The sequence below is a fragment of the Colias eurytheme genome, chromosome 23 (assembly GCF_061535395.1).
Source record: "Colias eurytheme isolate Ceu_HAF_F1 chromosome 23, ilColEury1 Martin Lab GWU primary, whole genome shotgun sequence".
Taxonomy (NCBI): Eukaryota; Metazoa; Arthropoda; class Insecta; order Lepidoptera; family Pieridae; genus Colias; species Colias eurytheme.
The window spans coordinates 3,454,889-3,477,382 of record NC_143002.1 but is presented as its reverse complement, the minus strand read 5'-3'; the positions used below and the strand labels follow the sequence as shown (position 1 = coordinate 3,477,382).

Sequence of the window (22,494 nt, the reverse complement as noted above, 5' to 3'; positions counted from 1 at the left end):
GAAGCAAAAAATATAAACTGGTGAACTGGTCAGACACAGTATGCTCATCACCTACTTGTCCTTAAAGAAAATCAGTGAAACAGAATATGTATCATTATTTCATGTGCCCCTTACCCCATTAATTATGCCAAAAATATTATATTTAAAAATAGTTAATTGCGTATAATTATAACATTAACTATCTATATTTCTATACAAATATTATAAAGAGGAAAGGTTTGATTTTTTGTTTGTTTGTTTGTATGAATTGAATAGGCTCCGAAACTACTTGGCGGATTTGAAAAATTCTTTCACTGTTGGAAAGCTACATCATTTCTGAGTGACATAGGCTAGGTTTTATCCCGGAAATCCTACGGGAACGGGAACTATGCGGGTTTTTTTTTGAAAACGCGGTCGAAGCCGCAGGCGGAATGCTAGTATATTATATTTAACTATGTCACGAAACACAGAGATCCTGATATTTTTAAATAAGTACTTTTTGGGAAAATATATCTGCTACCATAAATCTGTAAGGGGCTTAGAAAGTCAGATGAAGGTAGTTTTCTCAATATAAATGTACCCATATATTTATATATTCTATATTAATTCAAAAAATGAGTTAAAACAACACTAGAGTGCACTAGGGTGTTATTATTATTGCGAAGTAGAGAACGGGGTTGTTTTGATTTATTATTTACACTGCAACAAATATTTTGAAAATAAGGATCGTACCTAGTTACGTAGTTACCAATAGAATTTAAGGTTGTATGAACAAATATATATTTAAACAAATTAAATTTTAATATAACAATAGTAGGTAAGTATTAACTTTATATAATTGCAATAAGCACTCCATTAAGCAATTACATATTATAGAGATAATAAAATATTTAATTTGCTTAAAGCGCGTCACACACGGTGAAGATACTATGATATTTTATCTTAAGATACTGTTATATTTTATATTACAGTATCTTAAGGTATCCGGTATCAGCGTTCTGACCATCATTTTTCTTTTTGTCATTGCGTACAAAGACCCCTGTAGAACCGCCATCCTGTTACAAATGACCCGAAATTTTGTGGGGTCTTATTACGCAATGACAAAAAGAAAAATGATGGTCAGAACGCTGATACCGGACACCTTAAGATACTGTAATATAAAATATTACAGTATCTTAAGATAAAATATTATAGTATCTTCACCGTGTGTGACGCGCTTTATAGAGATAAAGCACAATATCAACTACTAGGTACATCCTTGCATAATTATTTTTATAAGTTGTTTGCCTATTTATTTCTTTTACTTCCTTCCTTCACGTCGCATGAAAGCGAGTTTATGATGTTTGAATGCTACACACACTACAAAGCCACTTGTTGATTACCGGCTTTTTATCGCGATGAAACATGCCGTTGTCATGGTTACTTCCTTTAAGGCCTCGAAGCCCCGGGCAGAGGCTTGTTATTTTTCTATGTAACTCGTGTCAATACTAATAATAAACGTTGTCAATATAAAATCTTTGGTAATTCGATTTGTGAATTTTGTTTATTCCCTGGCATAACAACATTAATACCGGGTCAGATAGATATATTAAAAAAAAAGATACCAATAATAAAAAAGAGCGTGTGTGCCGAGCACACGTGTCAGAAGTGAAACTTCTTTGGCAAGATTCAAAGATACCAAAATCGTCACCTTACGTGTATTGCTATGACACCTTCAAATTTTACTCTCCTCGCGCATAAAGAAGTTTCACTTCAAAAATTACCTAAACATCTGCAAAATAAATATAAGTACATACCTACTCGCATAACATTTTAAAACCATTGCATCCTTCTAGAGCAATCGGGTGACCTATGTTCAACAAGTAGTTAAGCGCAATTCCTGGAAGCTCCACCCCGTTATTGATCTCACTGCCCACGTGCCCAAAGCTGGTATTGTATTTTCCATTGCTGGTTGCTAGGTACGTTGCTACGGTACGACCTACGCTTCCCAGCCTCCGCGTTATTGGAAAACGGATTATGATCTCGAAAAATGAAAAAGCTTCATGTACTTAATTCTCACGTTAACAAATCTAGGTACATCTACCTACATATTAATGTGAAGGTATAAAATGAATAAGAAAATCGCGTCAGTTACACTGTGGTTCCACCAATAGTTAATTAATAATTATAATTTATAACTTAAGAAAGCAAACATAACAAAAACTTTCGCATTTAATAAAAAAAAGAAAGCTCCTTTAATTTATTTAAAATTTAAGAAGTGGAATAATAGAAGAAATATCAACAAAAATAACTAACTAGGAGGTTCTCAATTTGACTGTATTCTTTTTTGTTTATTATCTCATAACTTTGAACTGGCTGTACAAATTTTTACGATTCTTTCATTATTTGATAGGTGGTGCCTCTCGTATCGTCCCTTTATAATTTCATGCAAATTGGTTCAGTAGTTCAGGTGTGATTGTGTAACAGACATACAGACAGACGTTACTTTCGCATTTATAATATTAGTATGGATGTATATATCAATAATTAACATTTACTTAGTTAGTACCTAGGTAATAGGTGTGAGTTTTGATTTTGCATTTAATTTAGTAAAATTTTATTTGATAATATTTGAGGAGATGGCAATAAAATATATATTGTAGTTTTATTTATTTTATTCAACAAATACACATTTAGATACTTGACCATATTTAACATATAATTTGACACATATTTCGTTAAATTTTAATAGCTAAACATTTATGAGATTACAGTAAAGGAATTTGGAAACAAGTTTATCATTAGACACATAATATGTAGTAACACATAATAGAAACAAATGCTTCTCTATCATATAACATTGATTTAACATTTAATTAACATCAATCTTATAAATCTATAACTACCCTCCAGAAAAGGAAACATTGACAGTTATTGTAAAAAGCAGTTTCATACTACCATTGTATTAAAATGACTGATATTTCAAGCAACATAATTCTGAAAATTTAAGTGAAACTTCATAGTTTTGGCACATTTCATTGAATTTAACTTGTAGTACACATATAATAGACATCAAACACATATCTCAAATATAGTAAAGTTTCTTTGCTTTGCTTTCAACATTTACATATAATAAAACTAACATCAAAAAGTTGTAAAATCCAATATGTTTGTAATAATATGTTTAATAGACATGTAACACATTTATTTCTTATATAATAAATCTTCGCATTTGCTACTACTACAAAAAGTAATAGTTTTTAAAACACTACTTCAAAAATATTGATTCTATTGATTTTTAAATCCAAATTGAGCGGGTAATCTATACTAATGATACTATAAAGCTGAAGAGTATGTTTGTTTGAATGCGCTAATCTCAGGAACTACTGGGCCGATTTCAAAAAGTCTTTCGGTGTTAGATAGCCCATTCATTGAGGATGGCTATAGGCTATATATCATCACGCTAAGACCAACAGGAGCGGAACCACGCGGGTGAAACCGCGGAGCGCAGCAATATGATAAATAGACATTTAACACAGATACTTTTAATACATATAATAAAGTGTATTCGCATTTGCTTTATCACATAAACAGTAATTAAAATTTGTTGTCTACTCAAAAAGTTTTGAGTTCAAAATCAATAAAACTTATCATAATATGATTAATAGACATTTAACACAGATATTTCAAATATAGTAGTGTCTAAGCACTTTCTTTCACTACTTAAACACCAATCAAAATTTATAATCAAAAAGATTGTATCATGCCAATAATTGTCTCTTTTCTTAACTTCTTTTCTTTGTAATGTTTTCTTTCACATTACATATATCACATAATAATGTTCAATTGTGCACTGCTTCTATTCAAAATAGAAATAATCCATCACATTCAGTGTTAAGGCTTTACAAACCCATAACACATTCCTCCTCATCCTCCTGTCAAGAGGAATCATCATCGTCAGAGTCCAAATCCGACGTGCTTTCAGATGAAGAATCTGTAGAATCAGAGGAATCTGAGGAATCTGAGGAATCTGAGGAATCGCTACTGCTATCGTCATCATATTTATAGTCACTCGCCTTTTTCACCCCTTGCAGTAAGGACATAGAGGCCATTTGCAAAGCCATCTCATTACCCACAATGTGACATTCTTCCCTTTGAACCATTTTCGCTGCTTCTTCTAATTCCTCCAATTCTAAGGACAGATCGCTCTTCTTTAATTCAACTTTGGAAAGATTATCGCACAGCTCCATCAACTCCTCAGGCTTACACTTTTGTAAGAAAACCAAGTAATCAGTTATATACAGCTGATTCAATATATACCTTGCGTCCTGGCTCGAATTGAACAGCCTGTGAATTCTTACCATACATTTTATCACAAACTTCTTACCAAGCTTTAATACAGAAATCACATCATCCCTCACCTTGTGACATAGCTCAAAATTTCTAAATATCGGATACGACAAAGCTCGCCTATAACATGCAATCAATACTTGTTTCATATCATCAAAAACACAAAACCAACTCAATGTTGATGACAATTTATTTATTGTCCAGCAAGACTCAACTGTGCCTTCATTGTAGGTGGTTCTTTTATCATAGCAAAAGGCATACAGTATATCTATGAGGCCTAAAAGCACTTGATTGTATTCAGATTTAGTTAAAATATAATGTTTGTTAGGCAATTCCTTCAACAAACTGATCTCATCATCATTAAATTCTACATTTTTATCAAAATCTTCGGCTTGCCATGTCAGGGTAAGTATTAAATAGGGGCTTATAAGGTCTTCTTCAAATAAATCAGCGAAATAATGATCAGAAGAGAATTTTCGATTTTCGTGCTGTTCACGTTTAGTATGGCGCTCATCCAAGCTGATTTGTTCGGGTATTCTCAAATCAAAAATTTGATGAAATTCATTACCGATATCTGCGAAATCCGTACAGACCTTCCCCCCAAAACCGTAAGAATATTTCTTTGAACTACATGCACCACCCACAGCACCCTTGTCATCCTCAATCGTAATACCGTCTTCTTCGAGCATTTCGACTAAACTGGGATTAACATTTGGTATATCCTTAGGAGCTAAGAGACTCGTAATCATGTCTAGGTGTTCAAAATGCTCGCCGGGTGTTACTTTGTCGAACGTAAGGTTGAAATCACCAGAATCGCAAACGTATGACCCTTTAGATTTATCATTTTCAACTATTTTTCCTGGAAGACACAGTCGCAAGAAATAAGGACTAGAAACAAACAAAAAATTCTCTCCATCAACATCGATTTCCGTATCTTTAACATTTGTGTATGGTGCGTGCACCGTAATAAACACGTGGTTTTCGTCTTGTGATAATTTAAAACTTGGCGTCAACATTTTGATTTTTTAATACAAAGTCTATTATGATTCAGTAAATGGAGCGATAATTCACACCATTATTTATTTATTTTCAAACACCGATCTCACAACACAGCGCGCAACTATGATAGGTAGACACTGATAGACACTGAATGACAGAATGAAATGAATTATGAAACTGTAAACTGACGTCTGACAGTTCTGAACTTCTGACACTGATAAGCTAGAGTATATTCTAAACTATCTATCTCACTATCTATAGAGTGCGAACAACGAAGTGGGAACAGTAGGCACAGGTGGGAACAACACGACGTTCCCGCCGCGAGCGCTCGTAGTCGTGGTTGAGTGCACAGAGCAAGTAATATAGGTTGAGTGCCATCGAAGTGCGTTTCTCTAGGGATTTTTTTTCATATTTACGAATAAACATGGTGAAATGTGCAGTTCGATCTTGCAAGAACAATACTAGAAAAAACACAAAATTGAAATCCAGTATCACATTTCATCGGTAAATCGATTGTTGTATTTAATTTATGAAAATAAATCTAGCATCGCGGGGGTGAAGGGGAAGTGGGAGGCGGACACCGCACCTCACTGCCGCCACGTGATCGTAGTGATATGACTTGACCAAAGCCGTACTCGATAGTTTACAAGAAGAACTATATTTTAACATCTTATTTATTTAACTTTAAAATTAAAACTCTTTTAAAAATGTATTAAAAATAATTTTGTGGTGTTTTTTGTATCATACACTTTCTAATATTATGAATGCGAATGTATTACAGTGTAAATGTAAAGTATGTAATGTTCCGATATTATATTTTAACCGCTAAATAGATTTTTGAAAATTTTGGTAGGTAGAGAATTGATAAAAAAATTATTAAGATTATTTATTATTTCATTTTTAAATACTATTATTATTTGATTTATTATTAAAAAAATAGTACTAAACCCGATCTTTTATTTTATTAACTTTATTATTTAAGAAGTCCACACGTTTTTCAGATATTCCAACTAAACATTTTTTTTATACTACTAATACAATACATAATATTTAAATGGAATAAACACACTTTATTCAATTGGCAAACAAATTTAAAATTACATATTTATACTTTATTCATACATTTCTCCTTTAATAACATATTGAACATAAAATTTACTTATGATACATATTTATTTACATAACTTATCGATAGCTCATACACGCAATTGATATCTACCCATCCCTATATTTTGTCACACACACATCTATATAGTATCTACAGCTCATCTGCCTACGATGCGCACTAAGCAATTTGTGCAATACACGCGCTCTATACTATTGTAATACAATATATAGACTACAGGCCCATGTTGAAAAAATTATGGGTGATTTGACCCACCACCTGACCTATCTAGAATGATATAAGAGCATAAAATAATAAGATTCAGCACTATGAAGTATGACGTCACTCGTAAGCTGTCCACCTGAGTGCAGGTGAGAATTCGAAAGTTCAGGTAGAGATTTTCTCCCCTTGTCTCCATGATTTTTGTACGGCGTTGCGGAATAATGGCTTAAAAGAAGTATAGAAATAGTATGACACAGATGCCGTACAAAAATGGTGGTCCACAAAGTCGGAATTTATTTTTATTTTTCGACAGTTGCCGGGGTAAATTTGGTCATTTGATTTTGTACGGCATCTGTGTCATACTATTTCGATGAGTATATAAAGTATGAAGTACTCTGTGGCAGTCTGTGCTGATGAGTGCTATGTACTGTGATAAGTGATTCAAATTCAAGCACGATTCAAGTGACCAATTAGTGTGGATCACTGGATTAGTGGAACTTTGAAGAGAGTGAGTGACTGATATCTGAATTTCTGACATTTGTCTGACGTGTGTCTGACATTAAAATCAATAAATTATGTATCTGTGTCGTATCTGTGTCCACAGATTGTACTATAATGTACATGTCTTATTAAAAACTAGCTTCCGCCCGCGACTCCGTTCGCGCGGATGTCGGTCTTCACGTGGATGGTCTCCATTTTGAGTAACTCTGAAAATGACATCTTATAAATATCTATTGGACCCAAATACGGCTAGGCCTATAATAATACGCAACGTGTGTTCGCGGTTCTACAGAACAACGTCTATGGATAAAACTGAAAAATTAAGATTAATTTTTTTTCTACGTATTTTTCCAGAATAAAAAGTACCTATCCTATTTATAAGGTATAATTATACCAAGTTTCATCAAAATCGAACCGTTAGTTTTCACGTGATGTCTTCACATACAGACAGACAGACAGACAAAAAATTTTATAATCACATAATATTTGGGTTTGGTATCGACCCAGTAACATCCCCTGCTATTTATTTTTTCAATATTTTCAATGTACAGAATTGACCCTTCTACAGATTTAATCTACAGATATAATCTCGGTGTATCTATGTTTGAGGTCTCTTTTGGTATCTGAGGTCATTTTCTTGAAATTTTCTTTGGAAATTTCCGTCTAGTGTGGCAAACGCATTATCCGGTGTTCGGTGACTTAATTTTAAAATAGTTACAGGATGCAACTTATTTAACTGCTTACAATGTTTCTATTTTAAGCTTTCTAATAATAATACAAGAGAGCAAGCACTTGGAAAGTGGGTGTAAATACGTGGGTAGCTTGCAGTAAGACAACTTGATATTTACAGTTAGATAATTTTTAGATAAAGCCCCACACTTCAGAGTAATTTTTTAATCCATTCACTCATTTAACATCAAATAGATTATTCTTCTTTCCACAGATTTTCTTAATTTAACACGAAATAGAATTCCCTAGATTAAACATAATAAGCGGAAACTGTAAACCTCTGAGCTGTAAACACCCACCAGTGAACTTCACATTGACAAATTCACTTGTGCCATAATATTTTGCCAATTGCCAAATTGACAGAACAATCGATTGATTTAGAATAAGATTTTTTTTAAATAATTAACTTACTACTGGTTATAGTAATAAAATTAAATTAAGAAAGTTGTTTTTCTTTTTGTGACGTTATGAAATAATGCCTGTAGGAAGAAAACGTTGGAATCTACATGGTAAGTGATTGAAATTCAATAATTTTATAAAGTGCAACAATATTATTATGTACCTATTTTAAGTTATATGTAGGTAATTATGCATGTTAAGTATGTACCACCTTTAAGTTGAAAAATTTATATTAGTCATGTAAAACATCGATATAAATTAAGTTTACAATTCAATGAAAAAGACTTATGGAATGAATATTGTTTCACTAACGACACATTCTTAAATATAGCATGAAAGAACCAAGTCAACCTGTTATTGTTTGTCCTATTATTCGAGGAGACATGGAATTAAGTGATTTTACTTTTCTATTTATTCCTTTGTAAGACTTAGTTCAATTGTTGCTGCAATAAATATGACGATAAACTCTTCAAAGGATTTCACTTGGATCAAACTTACACTCACTGCAAGCCTATAATTAAGTGCATTATTGAAAAGGTTTAAAACAATTTGAAGTGTTTTTTTTTTGCTATTCTCTTACTTTCTACACACATAGAACACAGTACATGAATACAATACAATAATTGGTTCCTTATTATTTTTGTTGAATCTATTTCGTTCAGATGGACCACAAGGATCTCTGAAGCGACTCCGAAACCAGTTAGCTGAAGATGGGTGTGCCGAATCACAGGTTGTTCTGGCGAAACAATTACTAGAGGAAAAATGTGGTGAGTAAATTTATCTTTTTATTTGTTATTATTATTTATAACTTTATTATGTTATAATTATCATACACAGTGAAGTCTCTTGTGGCCTTGTGGGGAATGGTGCATTTAATTTTCTTTATATAAAACTAGCGGTCCGCCCCAGCTTCGCCCGTGGTACCTACATGTTTAAACTATCCTATCTCTCAAGTTGGATTGAACTGCACATGGTGTGCGAATTTTATTATAATCGGTTAAGTGGTTTAGGAGTCCATTGAGGACAAACATTGTGACACGAGATTTATATATATTAAGATAAGATGTATGTGATAATTTTATTGATGTAACCTAACCAGTGTTTGACTTTTTATCCTGTAATCCAGTCTGTAGGTATTTATGCTCTACAAAAGGTGGCGTAGAAAATGTTTTGAATCGATATTGTTTAGGTATGAAAGGTTAATAAAAATCCAAGTTTTCGACCTTGACGGACCCAGGCGCTAGCCGCCATCTTGAATTAAAGGTGCTAAAATTAGGTATATTTTAAATAACTTCTCAATTGTTTACTAAATCACAAAAGTGTCTATGAGGGGTTCAAAGAAGACAAAATTACCTACATTTTTTTCATACATGATTATTCTGTAAGTCTTAAAGGTAAAAAGTTACAAGCGACGGAAATAATAATATTTACAGAAATCATATAATTTTAATTTTGTTTAAAAATTGTACAGCTATCATTTTTTAATTCTCTTTGATGGCCCGGGCTGGTTAATGGTGGCTTCTTCATTATCGTCGCTGAAATTTTCTGTTTCATTGCCTGTATTTTTAGTTTCCAACCATGAAATTTCGTCATCATGACCAGAAGAAATCGAAGACGCTGGAGCACGCTTTCTAGTAACTTTTTACGGAGGGGACATGGATAAGGAATCCTTAGAAGATATCCGATATGAACGATTCGTAAAGTTATCAATAAAATGTAAATTTAATCGACGAAATTTCATGGTTGGAAACTAAAAATACAGACAATGAAACAGAAAATTTCAGCAACGATAATGAAGAAGCCACCATTAACCAGCCCAGACCATCAAAAATAATAAAAAAAGATTGCTGCACATTTTTTAAACAAAATTAAAATTATATGATTTCTGTAAATATTATTATTTCCGTCGCTTGTAACTATTTACCTTTAAGACTTACAGAATAATCATGTATGAAAAAAATGTAGGTAATTTTGTCTTCTTTGAACCCCTCATAGACACTTTTGTGATTTAGTAAACAATTGAGAAGTTATTTAAAATATACCTAATTTTAGCACCTTTAATTCAAGATGGCGGCTAGCGCCTGGGTCCGTCAAGGTCGAAAACTTGGATTTTTATTAACCTTTCATACCTAAACAATATTGTTTCAAAACATTTTCTACGCCACCTTTTGTAGAGCAGAGGCTTTTACATTTCCCCACAGACTGGACTACTGCCAAATTCAGACTTCTTCATTATGCCCCTATAGCTCATGCTTTAACTTTTATAACAAGGAGACATAATATTTGTAAGAGAATCATTATCCAAACCTCTTCTATGTTTTTGTTTCTATGGTTACATGATACTGGCATGACTTTCAATGAGTGAAAACTAATTTTTTGTGTTATTCTAAACAACTGTTATTTGAGATATTTTAAGGCAAAAGTACTTAGCTAAAAAATAAATTTATTTTTCAGAACTAGAGGCAGATAAAATATCAAACTTCAAACAGGCATTGGAATGGCTAATTTGCGCAACTGAACAGGCACACCCAGAAGCAAGAAGAATGTTGCGAAGGTATGTTTACTAGAATTTAAAAATAAAACCTAAGTGAAACAATTTTTTATTAATCACTATCACTACATAGTATAAAACAAAGTCGCTTTCTCTGTCCCTATGTCCCTATATCCCTATGTCCCTTTGTACGCTTAAATGTTTGAAACTACGGAACGGATTTTGATGCGGTTTTTTTTAATAGATAGAGTGATTCAAGAGGAAGGTTTATATGTATAATAACATCCATCAAATAGTGGAGAAGTACTGTTATTTTTGAGGTTTCTAATGTGATGTCGTAAAATAATTACATTTTTTCCGCTTACATTGCAAACGCAGGCTGAACCCTACGAGTTTTATCAAAATAATGTACTAAGTATTATACACATTGAAAAGGTCTACAGAAAAGTCCGCGGTGGTATATGTCTATCTCTTATGGATAACCCACAATAACTTTTTTTGTCATTTACTTTTTACGATAAATAATGGCTAATTTTCGAATCGATTTTAACCAATACTTAATTAATCCTTAACCAATTAAATACCTTGAATACATTGTACTATATGGCCCTACATTACACCGTATGATTTAAGTGAATATTTTCGAAGATATTACAGATTTTAAAAATTGCGGGACGTAGCGTTTGCGGCGGTACCGGCCGGCCGCCCGGCTATATATTTTATACCCATGCGAAGCCGGAGCGGGCCACTATGTTTTTGTATACAGCGTTCAGTTTTTCTGTAGTGTATTTAGTATCAGCATTGCACCCGTGCGAAGCCGGGGCGGGTCGCTAGTATGGAACAAAACATATAATATGTAATTTGAAATTCTTCCTAGATGTTTAAAAGGTACATTTATGTATTAATGGGACCTTCTTAGATATTTTTGTTTATTTTCTGTAACTGGCATTCATAAGAAATAGATGACACAAAACGTCAATAATTTCAAAATTGCACGGATTGACGACATACACGCAAATGCCTAGTGAAAGAAAATAAAAATGCAAGAAATGATATTATGAGGTAACAAATAATGTTGTACAAATATTGACATTCCTTCTTCAACAACAATAAACATATTCTGCAAACAAATTTTCCGCTCTGACCACCATAATAGGATTTAATCGTAATGAAGTGGTAGTTTTAATAAATGAATGGGAATTTTCGTGATTTTTTGCTCTGGCAAAGGAGATGGAATAGGGTTCAGATTGAGCTGCAGGAATTTATGTGAGTGTTTTTGTGAGTGTATGTAATAAGTGTACGAATTTATGATATTTCCATGGTCTTTGATCTTTGACTTCATTATTCCGAAAACCTTTTTTGTAGTAACTAAAATACACATTATAGGTACCATACCTTATCCATGTCTATTTTTATAATTTCCTACTTATAATATTATAAATGCGAAAGATTGTGAGGATGTGTGTGTGTTTGTTACTCTTTCAAGCAAGAACTACTGAACCAATTACAATGAAATTTAGCACACATATAGAGGGTAACCTGGATTAACACATAGGTTTTATCCCGGAAATCCCACGGGAACGGGAACTATGCGGGTTTTGTCTTTGAAAACGTGAGCTAAGCCACGGGCGGAAACCTAGTTTCTTTATATTTCGAAGTTACTTGGTCGATTCGATTTCAGCTACAAAAAATCGTATTGTTTCATGTTTCATACATTTTTTTCCTGTTTTATCTTTTCGGTTTCAGCAACAAAACTTCATTTTAAAGCTATTGCATAGCTTCAATCGCGAGCCTTGAGCGCGGGGACCGAATCGAGAAATTCCGTAACGAAAAAACCTCACGCTCCCCACTCCGACGGACACGGAGGTGTGGCTTGAAGGCATGCTATGCAATAGCTTTACCGCGGCAGTCCCCGAGTGCCACATTTCTTTTTCCAACATTTCTCACGTATTTTTTCTTTTTTCCTCGCATAGGTGCATACGCAGCGGCGTGATAGACGAGGACAGTGCGCCGATAGTGCGCGCCAAGTCGTGCCTCGCCGCAAGCCGGCAGGAAACGGTCGCGAGAAAGGCCGCTAGAGACCTTTTTGCTAGGTTAGTATTGGAAAAAAAATGTTTGCGTGTACTTAGAGTACACACGTAAGTAGTGAAACTTCTTTATGACCTTAAAAATGTCACGAGTATGGCGTAACGCAAAAATGTCACGCGTACGGCGTAACGCAAAAATGTCACGCGTACGGCGTAACGCAAAAATGTCACGCGTACGGCGTAACGCAAAAATGTTACACTAAATTTTTGTCCACCCCCGATAAAGAAGTTTCACTTCAAAATGTTGTGTGGTTTTATGAAACCACGGTAAAAGTGAAACTTAGGCACAAAATTATCGTACTTGTACGATAATTATCGTACGGTTCGACCGTCACGCGACATGCGCTACACAGACCAAAAAGTTTGAGACGATGTAATAAAAGTTTCACTTTAAAAATTGTTTTCAGAGTGGGGGGAATTGTGAAAAAATGAATGTTTTTGACTCTGATTTTTTTTTTGTGTGATTTTGTCAATTAAGCGCTATTTTATGCTGTCTACTGCGTTTAATGAAATATCAAAGGATTTACTGACTTTATTTTATTTAGAAAATATATCTCGAGTGATTTTGAAAGAAGAACAGTTACAATTTGTGTGAAAAAATATTTATTTAAACTTATTTGATGAAATCTATAATAATATATTTTTTTCAGCTTATCGAACGGAGAGCAGTTTATAACAACGGCGCAGTTAGAGCGGCGCATCCGTGAGATTTGTACGACTACCCTCAAAAAGGAACAGGAAGATGAGGCTTTGGATGAGTCACATGGTATGTTAAATTAAGGGTTGATATTTCAATTGTTGGTTAAAACTTATTCGTCGAATAACGTATTAAACTACCATTAAAAAATGTATTCTTCTTCCCGTATTTGACACTTTACAAGTGACATTTTAATATTATCGTGTAATACGTATCAAACGGGTAAGTTTTAACCAAGGATTGAAAAATCAAGCCCAAGTGTACTAATCATAGCAAACACATTTTTGCTGTTTAAATGTACATGAATTTAAGTTTAGTTATTGCATTTTTATATTACAAGACAGTAAAAAATATAAATAAAAAAATATAATAATATTTCATAATTTAAGCCAAATTGAAACAGAGAATCCTCTGTATATATTTTTTCTTAAGATCATCCATATCAAACAAATCACATCTAAAATTATAACTTATAAATTATATTAATGTATTTTTTTATTTAATTACCAAAATGATAATAATTTCATAAAACTTTATTTAGATGAAGCCCCAGCGTTGAATGATGGTCAAGCATTGGAGTCACTTCAAGCCGGAGACCACATTCACGGGAATGGAACTATTCGAACCGCAGAAATTAGTCATGAAGGTATGATTTTATTTACTGATTCCTTTAACGCAAATAAAAAAAAATGTGTGCGTGTACTAGTGTACACACGGAAGAAGTGAAACTCCTTCATGACCACAGAAATATAACGAGATAGAAGGAAAGAGTGTAAGTACCTCGCGTGGCGAAAAGACGATTAATCATCGTCTTTGCTCGCCACGATGCTCAGTCTGTTCACGACCTCTCTCCGTGTGTGACGTACTAATGCAAACAGAAAATGGCCCCGTGCTCGATAATTAACTGTGCAAACACCACCAAAAAAGTTGAAGGTGTCAATGAAAATATTTCCTTTCACGGGTAAGTACTTTTTGCCCTAAAATATCTGTTATTACTTATAAAACAATTTATTTTTGTGCTCCGTAATAATTTAATGTAAACGGCAACGGAATGATGCTACTTTTCCATTACAGCTTGGACATGTATTGAAAACCAGCAATGAAAATAAAACATTCCAAACTGTCGAAACGCGGTAAAGGTTGATTTCTCATTTTTCTGTCAAAAGTAAGCATATAGAGTTTTAGTTTAAGTTAATAAAAAGCTTGTAAAAATGAACATTCATTTTTATTCTCATTCTTCTGTCAAGGTCAAAATCGATTCCCAAATCGATTCCATAAAATGTTTTAACTACCTACTTAGTTTCTATTTATTAGGGGACAATAATTATTTTGACGTTGTGAACATCACTACAAGACTCGCGTGACGTCAAAGTACCTACGCAAAATGTTACACGCTCGGTTCTCATATAAATCGACGAACTATTTCCTTCTATCTCGATATATTTCTGTGTTCATGACCTTATTTTTCAAAAAATAATTTACTATATGCAACTTTACAGAAATACGTCGAGTCACGCGTGGTAGGGACAAGAAAAAGATGGCGCGTAACGGAAAAATGTCACGCGTAACGAAAAAATGTTACACTAATTTTTTTTCCAACCCCGATAAAGAAGTTTCACTTCAAAAATGTTTTAAACGTTTTAAATTTGTCCGAATTAACTCCTCAATAAAAAGCTTGCATATAACGGAATTGTTTAGTTCTTAAATGTTTTATTTTCATTTATTTCCAGAAATTTTGTTTTTAATTTCTTAAATGTTTCGATATTATCGGCATAGTATAATAACAAGTTTTAGCGTACTATTCATGTAAGATTTTGGTGATTTGGTCAGCTGTTTTTAATGCAATAAATTTCCTATATAATATGTATTCATTTTTTGTATAGTTAAATTTTCAATATGTATTTTCAGAATACCCAGAGCGGTGCAGTTCCAACGACGAAATCCGAAATCTCACAGTCGATAATCTAGTTTCCGCCGCCGTTGACTACTGTCAGGGCGAATTGCCTCTAGTCAGCCATGAATTGACCCTAACAGACCCTAGCCTTAAGGCCCTAGACCATATCCCCATATTGCAACAGGCCTTTTTACACCCCCAAGTGTTCATACAAGTGCTATACCTAAAATTGCTCTATTATTTTGGCTCGCTATCCTTCAGATTGTCCAATCTAGAACTCTCTTTGCTACTCGTAGCCTATCTGTCAGTTAGCACGGACAGTCTATACAATCTAGTACCTTTAATTTTGTATTATATAAGCATCGTTGCCATGGTGATTTGTACGTTCAAAATGTTGCTAGCGAAAAGGCAGTTTATCGATTTTCGGAAGTGGTCAGGATTGTTTCTGAGGTATAGTGATGGCAACTTGCAGCCGGACGAATCGGAAAATCTCTTTGTGCGAAATAATTTGGGGCCGTTTTTACAGTTTTTCTTGGCGCTTTTTGTCAATTTATTTCTCTATCCGTTTATAGCTACGCAATGGGTGCCGTTTTCTGAATTCTGCGTTCTATCATTTTGCCTCATGTTTTTAACGCTGTTTTCTTTCGGTACAAATGGCCGACCGTACCCTGATGTTTTGGCATTAATATCCTTTGGAATTAACGTTCTAGCGAAGTATCCCTACGAGAAAGATACAGTCGTCCACCAAGGTTGGCGGTTCCTAGACTTGCACATATCAAACTATCCGTCTTATATACTTGGGAATAGCATTGAATTTTGCTTGAACGCTCGCGTGTTTTTCTCGCTACTAATTCCCGTAATTCTAATAGCAATGGCTAAGAGGAGTAATTGGCAAGGGTTCTTCAAGTACACCCTACCGCATTGTGTTACATTGAGTTGGTTGCAAATGTTCATAACTTGTTCGCACGGGTGTACGACGTATGGTTTGATACGCGGTACTTTAGCACTGGTGTGTTCTTTCCTGTTTTTGCCAATAATCGGTATTGTTACGGTTACGTTACCGATTTTTGCGTTTTTACAATATATACCGGTGTCGAGGTTGTTGTATACAATGACGGTCTTGCTGAGTTTCGCTATGGGGTTGGGTGTTACATGTTTGTTGGCGAAGACAGAGGCTACGAAGAAATTTGTCACTCCTTTCCAGGTAATCTATTATTTTTCATCTATTATTATTGTTAGGTCAGGTAAATAAAGAAATTAGAGAATTTAGTGAAATAATAACGAGTTACAATACAATATACCTAACTACATCTAACCATGTAAAATAACCTTTTCTTTAGTAATTAAATTTCACAATCTGACTCACATTAAGAAACATTTAACAAAAATATGTCCTATAGTAATGAATTAATGATATCTTTACGTTCATATAACATATTTTCTATTCCATTACAGCTAAGCATCGCCATTATAACTCTAATATACTTCAGCAACCAGCTAATAGTCGGATTTCAAGATGAGGGCGTACCTTCTGGTCTCATAGAATTATTAAGCGAAGACAAAACCAGTCTTAAAAACCTTCTCAAGAACGAATTTATAACAGATTACGAAGATAATACGCACTACGTAAATTGGGACGACTATTACAACCAATGCCATGCGCCATCTTGGATTGAAAACAACATGGCCGCGACTCAAATTAAATGCTCTGTTCTAGAAGGTTCTAACGTTAACTGGGAAGGCTATGTTAAAGATGTTAAAATAAAAAGTGTGAAAAATAAATGGAACGACTTTGCGTCTTGGTTGCCGGCGTTTATTAGAGAGTACTTCAAGTGTTATTATGGACAGGAATTTTCGACTCTATGCCAAAAGGGGGAAGGTCTAAATTTGGAGGATTGCGAATTTGTACGCAGAGTCGCGAGGCAGAGCGGGAAAAGCTGTCACTTGAATAATATGAATAAGTATGCTATTGTTATTTATTTTATTAGTTTCAAGTATTATAATAAAATTTTTATGTCTATAAATCAGCAAAAAAACACGTCAGTTCCGTTATTATAAAATCAAGATTCTTTGAATTAAGGATGACACTCAAATGCAAACTAAAGTAATTCATTAAATACTACTTACAATTAAGTTAATAATTATAGTCGAATAAAAAGAACTCGAAACAATGTCCAAGTCAATTAATTAAGTAAAACTGACAAAATTATTTAATACAACGTTATTATTTATGTAGATATATCTACGAAGTGAAAGTCAGCATGGAAACCAGCGGGGGTCTACTAAAGCGTCACGCGGAAATCGACATAATATTCGACCATTTCTTCACAAACTACACGAAACTTTTGCGATTAGACGACAAGATACGTTTCAAAGGGACTCTATTTAATGATCCAACAACACATTATAATATTGGCTCGAAAGATTTAAACATTTTAGGTTATGAAATTAGTTGCGTCGAATGTAAAATTGCGCGTGGAAGTCGAAGTACGCCGGCGCCATCTTTGTCGAAACTGTCAGAATTATGTCGTACTATTGTCAACGATTGTATCGTTTCTACTAAATATGTATTGAATTTCCTATTGAATCCAGTGATAGTTTTTAAATGATATTTTTTCAGTGTGTAAAAGGAAAATTAGTGACTAGTTTTTGTATGTCTGTACGTCGATCACGTGTTTTTGAAATTTCCATGTTAATGAGAGATTGTTAATTTTTAACTGTTTATAGTGTAGAAATGAATATATATGATAGTTTTTGATGTGTGTAAGTCATTTTCTGTTAAGGGCTATTAGCTCTGTTATTTAAATTGTGGGATATGAATATCATTGACATGTCTAGAGATATAAGACCAACAAAAATCGATATTTTAATAGAAACTATGGCTTAAATTATTGTTACACAGTGCTCACTGTTATTTCCAACATCGCTTTTGAAAAATGAGCTTTATTTGTACTGAACAAAGGTCTAAATTACTTTTTTTATTGTAAAATCTACTAAAAGTTTGGCTTGTATAAAAAGTATTTTTCATAATCGTATTTATTATATTTAAATGAATTGGGAAGTATTATATTTATTTGCATATGTATGTTTAAATTTGTCCTACAATATGCGAAAATCATGGTCTTTAACAATTTAAAAGATGTAAAATAAAACATAATAAAAACTGATTATATTTAAGCCATGTTAATATCCAATTGTTTTATAGTTTTAATAATTAATCTTCCTTAATTTTCAAATGTACTAATATAATATAATAATATACAGTATGGTTTTACAATCCAAATGTTATTTCAATTAATAAGAATAATGTGAGATTTTGCCTCCAAAAATAATTGCGTTGAAAGAAAAAATTAAATAATGCTGTATATAATTTTAAATTTAAATTTCGCATTTGTAACCGAATAAATCGAACCGTATCAAACCGCCTTAGAACACTTTAATTGTTACAAATGAAATGTATTTTTATTGCAAATGTTATTTAAATTATTATTGAATGTGACTCGTTCTCAAAACGAATAGTTTTCTGTATAAATATATATTTTCACGGAACTGTATTTTGTCTATTATTTCATTGATATGGGCCCTGCCTTCCAAGCCAGAGGTCGTGGGTTCGATTCCCACCCGGGGCAAATATTTGTGTGATGAACATAGATGTTTGCTCTGTGTCTGGGTGTTAATTATCTATATAAGTATTTATTTAAAATTATGTATGTATGTTTATCAGCCATCTGGTTTCCATAACACAAGCGAAAGCTTAGTATGGGATCAGATCGTGCCGTGTGTGAAAATTGTCCTAAAATATTTAAAATATTTATTTATACCCAAGAAAAGTCCTTATCTTGCTACTTAACACACAAAGATGTTACTGTAAGAAATTACACGGGAGGCCGGGTTAAATATTAGTTTGAAATGTAATAAGAATGTACCTGTGGAACGTACCTACTGCGATTCTACACAGCTACCTAATTGATGTAGATAGTTGATAACAAATCGCAGCAAGTCAACGACTATTAGCAAAGTGAAGGTAGTTGGGTCGAACGTCATATAAACAACGTCCGAGCCCCTAGGCACGATTCGTACGAATACATTGGTGTGGAAATGAAAGTCGCAAGTTATTTATTACATTTTTTTTAATAAGTAAATAATTTTTTAGGACAACTTTTGCTTAAACTCTAAGGCAGTCTTTGTGGATAATATTCCCTGAAAATTTCTTCCCAAAATCTCATTTCTTCATCATTTGGAGAAATGCCGGGTGTTAGTTGTTCTCCTATATCCAGATAATGTTGATTTTCTATAGTATACGGGTGCCACTTTACTGCTAAACTGTTATCAGGCGTTGGGTCACTAAAAATAAAGGTAAAAATATATATTTATTTGGTCAAGTAAAAGAAGCATAGTAAATTAAAAGAAAATATCTCGTATACTTTATTTATGAAAAGGTACCTCATAGATTAAAAATATTTTACATTAGCAGTCCGCCCCGGCTTCGCCCGTGGTACATGTTTACGTTTTCTCTACATAAGAACCATCCTCGTACTTCAAGGAATATAATAAAAAAAGAATTATTGAAATCGGTTCAGCCGTTCTCGAGTTATGCGCTTACCAACACATTTTGCGATTCATTTTTATATATAAGATGTATGCCTTAACAACTAGTATAGATTATTATAGTATATTTTCTGTTATAAAATAAATGCAATGAATAATAATATTAGCTTACCCATATTTCGCAAAATTCGTCCACAATGTAGTAGCTTGATTTATCATTTTAAAGGTTTTGGATGTGGTGTCAACAGGTGGTAATCCCATTGAACAAGGGAAAAAATACATCAAATCATCGCCATGAGACACTGGAATCCTCCGTTCGTATATACATTCACAATCTTTTATAATGTGAGCAAAAATATTCCGCTCTGACTTACACGAAAACTTATACAAGTAAATTTTATTTTTGTTCGTCTTCGCACAGATTTTCTGCCAAGCTAAACTCGAGTAGACGAAGAAATCCATAGTGAAGAATTTCAATAATTCGTCCAGATTCTTCTCCTTTCGCGCAAATACCGTGTCCTTCAAATAATACTTCTTAACTTTCTTGCCAAGTTCCATTTGTTGATCTGTCGGAAGATAATTTGCTATATCTTGAGGCACAAAGAACTGAGGAAGTCTATTGGCGTGATCGAACACAGCGTCAGGGTTGCACCCCAACGCAAAATATAAAACACCTTCGTCTTCCGTAAACCCGTTGATTACTTCCACTCCCTCATGGATGCCTTTGCGAAAAGTGTCGATAACATTCCCTTCAAGAAAACATTCTTGGTCCTTGAATCGTTTTTCTGAAACAGCAGCAAAGAATATCTGGGGAGATAATTTAGCAATTTCAGTGTACGTTATTGGCGTCTTTTTCTTGACAAGACGCTCGGCTGGTTGATTTTTAAAGAAATCGAAAATCTCTTTGTCGTTCTTAGATTTGCAGCCTAATTCTCTTGCGAGAAGTATAGCTCTATCGCGAGCTCTGTAAGATTGCACCCATGCACTGAATAATGTTCCACTTTGGATTATAGCTCTCTTAAAAAGGCCTTTACTCATAGGCGCAACTAAATGTAGTGATACACTGGCCGCTCCAGCACTTTCACCATAAATTGTTACGTTGTCAGGATCGCCTCCAAAGTTTCTTATATTTTTCTGTACCCACCTAAGCGCAGCAACTTGGTCTTTCAATCCTGCGTTTCCAGGAATATCTTCAGTATCAAGGCAGAGGAATCCAAGTACTTCTAGTCTATAATTTATTGTAACCACGATGACATCGTGTCTAATTAAAAAATCTGGTCCAAACAGAAAGTCGTTTCCACTACCGCTCATGAAGGCACCGCCATGAATAAATACCATCACCGGTAGAGGCTTGAGAGGTTTCATGTCAGGTGTATATACATTTAAATAGAGACAATCTTCTTCGCCTTTATAAATCGGTGGTAGAGAAAATATATCGATTTGGCAACATTCTGGTCCATGAGCGGTTGCTTGTCGAACTCCCGACCATGGTTTTTTCGGTTTTGGCGCCTTGAAATGAAAATATTATTGACTTAATAATAATTGTACTTATTTAGTTACTTTATATGTTTGATTTGATAAAATAAAATAATAATGAAAAGAATATATAAGTGTGCTGGCCAGAGGGCAATGCTTCTCAGATTGGCGATGCAGATGATAGAACTATGAATTTAAAAACAGCGGATTCTCAACGAGATTATCGTAAGCATTCATAGTACACATCAACTTGTTGCAAAGTTTCATTGATGAATGAATGAATTCATATTTCATTCATGGCCTGAGATTGTATTATCCGCAGAACAAACAGTACATAACACGATAATAAATGAAATCACTTTCGTCTTTAAAATTTCATAAACAAATTTACTTGCATATACATATGTTTAAGCGAAAAAAAAATTAACTTAAACATGATGACATTTAACCACGACTTATTTACCTTAAATCTCAGATCTCCCAGGGGAGGCTCAGCGTACGGAATACCTTTGAAACTAAAATAGGGTTTGCCGTAAACATTATCCACTTTACTACCCTCCAAGACCCCCTCATTTACTTTTACTTGGACCATTTCTTACAAGCATGTTCTGCTATGAAACACGGTAACCGAATGCTTTTAGAGGTCTATTTTATTTCTATCTGCATTTATCTAATCTAAACATTACCTACTCTATCGACATCGGACAGTTGCAGCGTCATTATCGAATTCATATTTTGGTAAATAAAGGTACCATGACACGGAATTTTTGCCCACACCATGACTTGCAATCTTCCAACTGTATATTTATGTATGTGTTAGATAAATATTTTCACGAGGTTTTCCTTATATTAAGACAAATCTATTGATAAGAAAAAAAATATATGCCTTGCTATTTAACCCTAAGAAGGACCAGATTTAGAGGTCGAGAGGCTTCGGAAAGGAGTTGAGGAGAAGAATAAGATTTTTTTTAAGAATTTATACATATTTGTTTCTACTTTGTATAAATTTGGAAGATTATAAAATTGGATTATGAAACG

The 22,494-nt window shown here is 33.7% G+C and overlaps 3 protein-coding genes across 4 annotated transcripts; 1 reads left to right on the top strand and 2 right to left on the bottom strand.

Moving 5' to 3' along the window:
- Positions 1 to 2,626: 2,626 nt before the first annotated feature.
- LOC149898221 (protein SHQ1 homolog) lies at positions 2,627 to 5,431 on the bottom strand. The gene has a single exon (XM_090115541.1). The coding sequence runs from the start codon at positions 5,322 to 5,324 to the stop codon at positions 3,897 to 3,899; it is 1,428 nt and encodes a 475-aa protein (XP_089971667.1). The 5' UTR covers positions 5,325 to 5,431; the 3' UTR covers positions 2,627 to 3,896.
- A 2,759-nt stretch (positions 5,432 to 8,190) lies between these two features.
- Positions 8,191 to 18,334, top strand: wfs1 (wolframin ER transmembrane glycoprotein wfs1). 2 transcript variants are annotated; one of them, XM_090115400.1, is made up of 9 exons: positions 8,191 to 8,374; positions 8,930 to 9,030; positions 10,718 to 10,817; positions 12,728 to 12,847; positions 13,492 to 13,607; positions 14,080 to 14,184; positions 15,447 to 16,636; positions 16,888 to 17,393; positions 17,669 to 18,334. In XM_090115400.1, the coding sequence occupies exons 1-9, from the start codon at positions 8,340 to 8,342 to the stop codon at positions 18,039 to 18,041; spliced, it is 2,646 nt and encodes an 881-aa protein (XP_089971526.1). In that variant the 5' UTR covers positions 8,191 to 8,339; the 3' UTR covers positions 18,042 to 18,334. The 2 variants fall into 2 exon arrangements, with proteins under 2 accessions (XP_089971526.1, XP_089971525.1); XM_090115399.1 differs by having other exon boundaries at positions 8,192 to 8,373; positions 8,926 to 9,030.
- A 1,228-nt stretch (positions 18,335 to 19,562) lies between these two features.
- LOC149898219 (juvenile hormone esterase-like) lies at positions 19,563 to 22,371 on the bottom strand. The gene is made up of 3 exons (XM_090115625.1): positions 21,920 to 22,371; positions 20,153 to 21,489; positions 19,563 to 19,776 (listed from the first exon to the last, which is right to left on the bottom strand). Exons 1-3 carry the CDS (start codon positions 22,046 to 22,048, stop codon positions 19,605 to 19,607), a joined length of 1,638 nt encoding a protein of 545 aa, XP_089971751.1. The 5' UTR covers positions 22,049 to 22,371; the 3' UTR covers positions 19,563 to 19,604.
- Between the last annotated feature and the right edge of the window lie 123 nt (positions 22,372 to 22,494).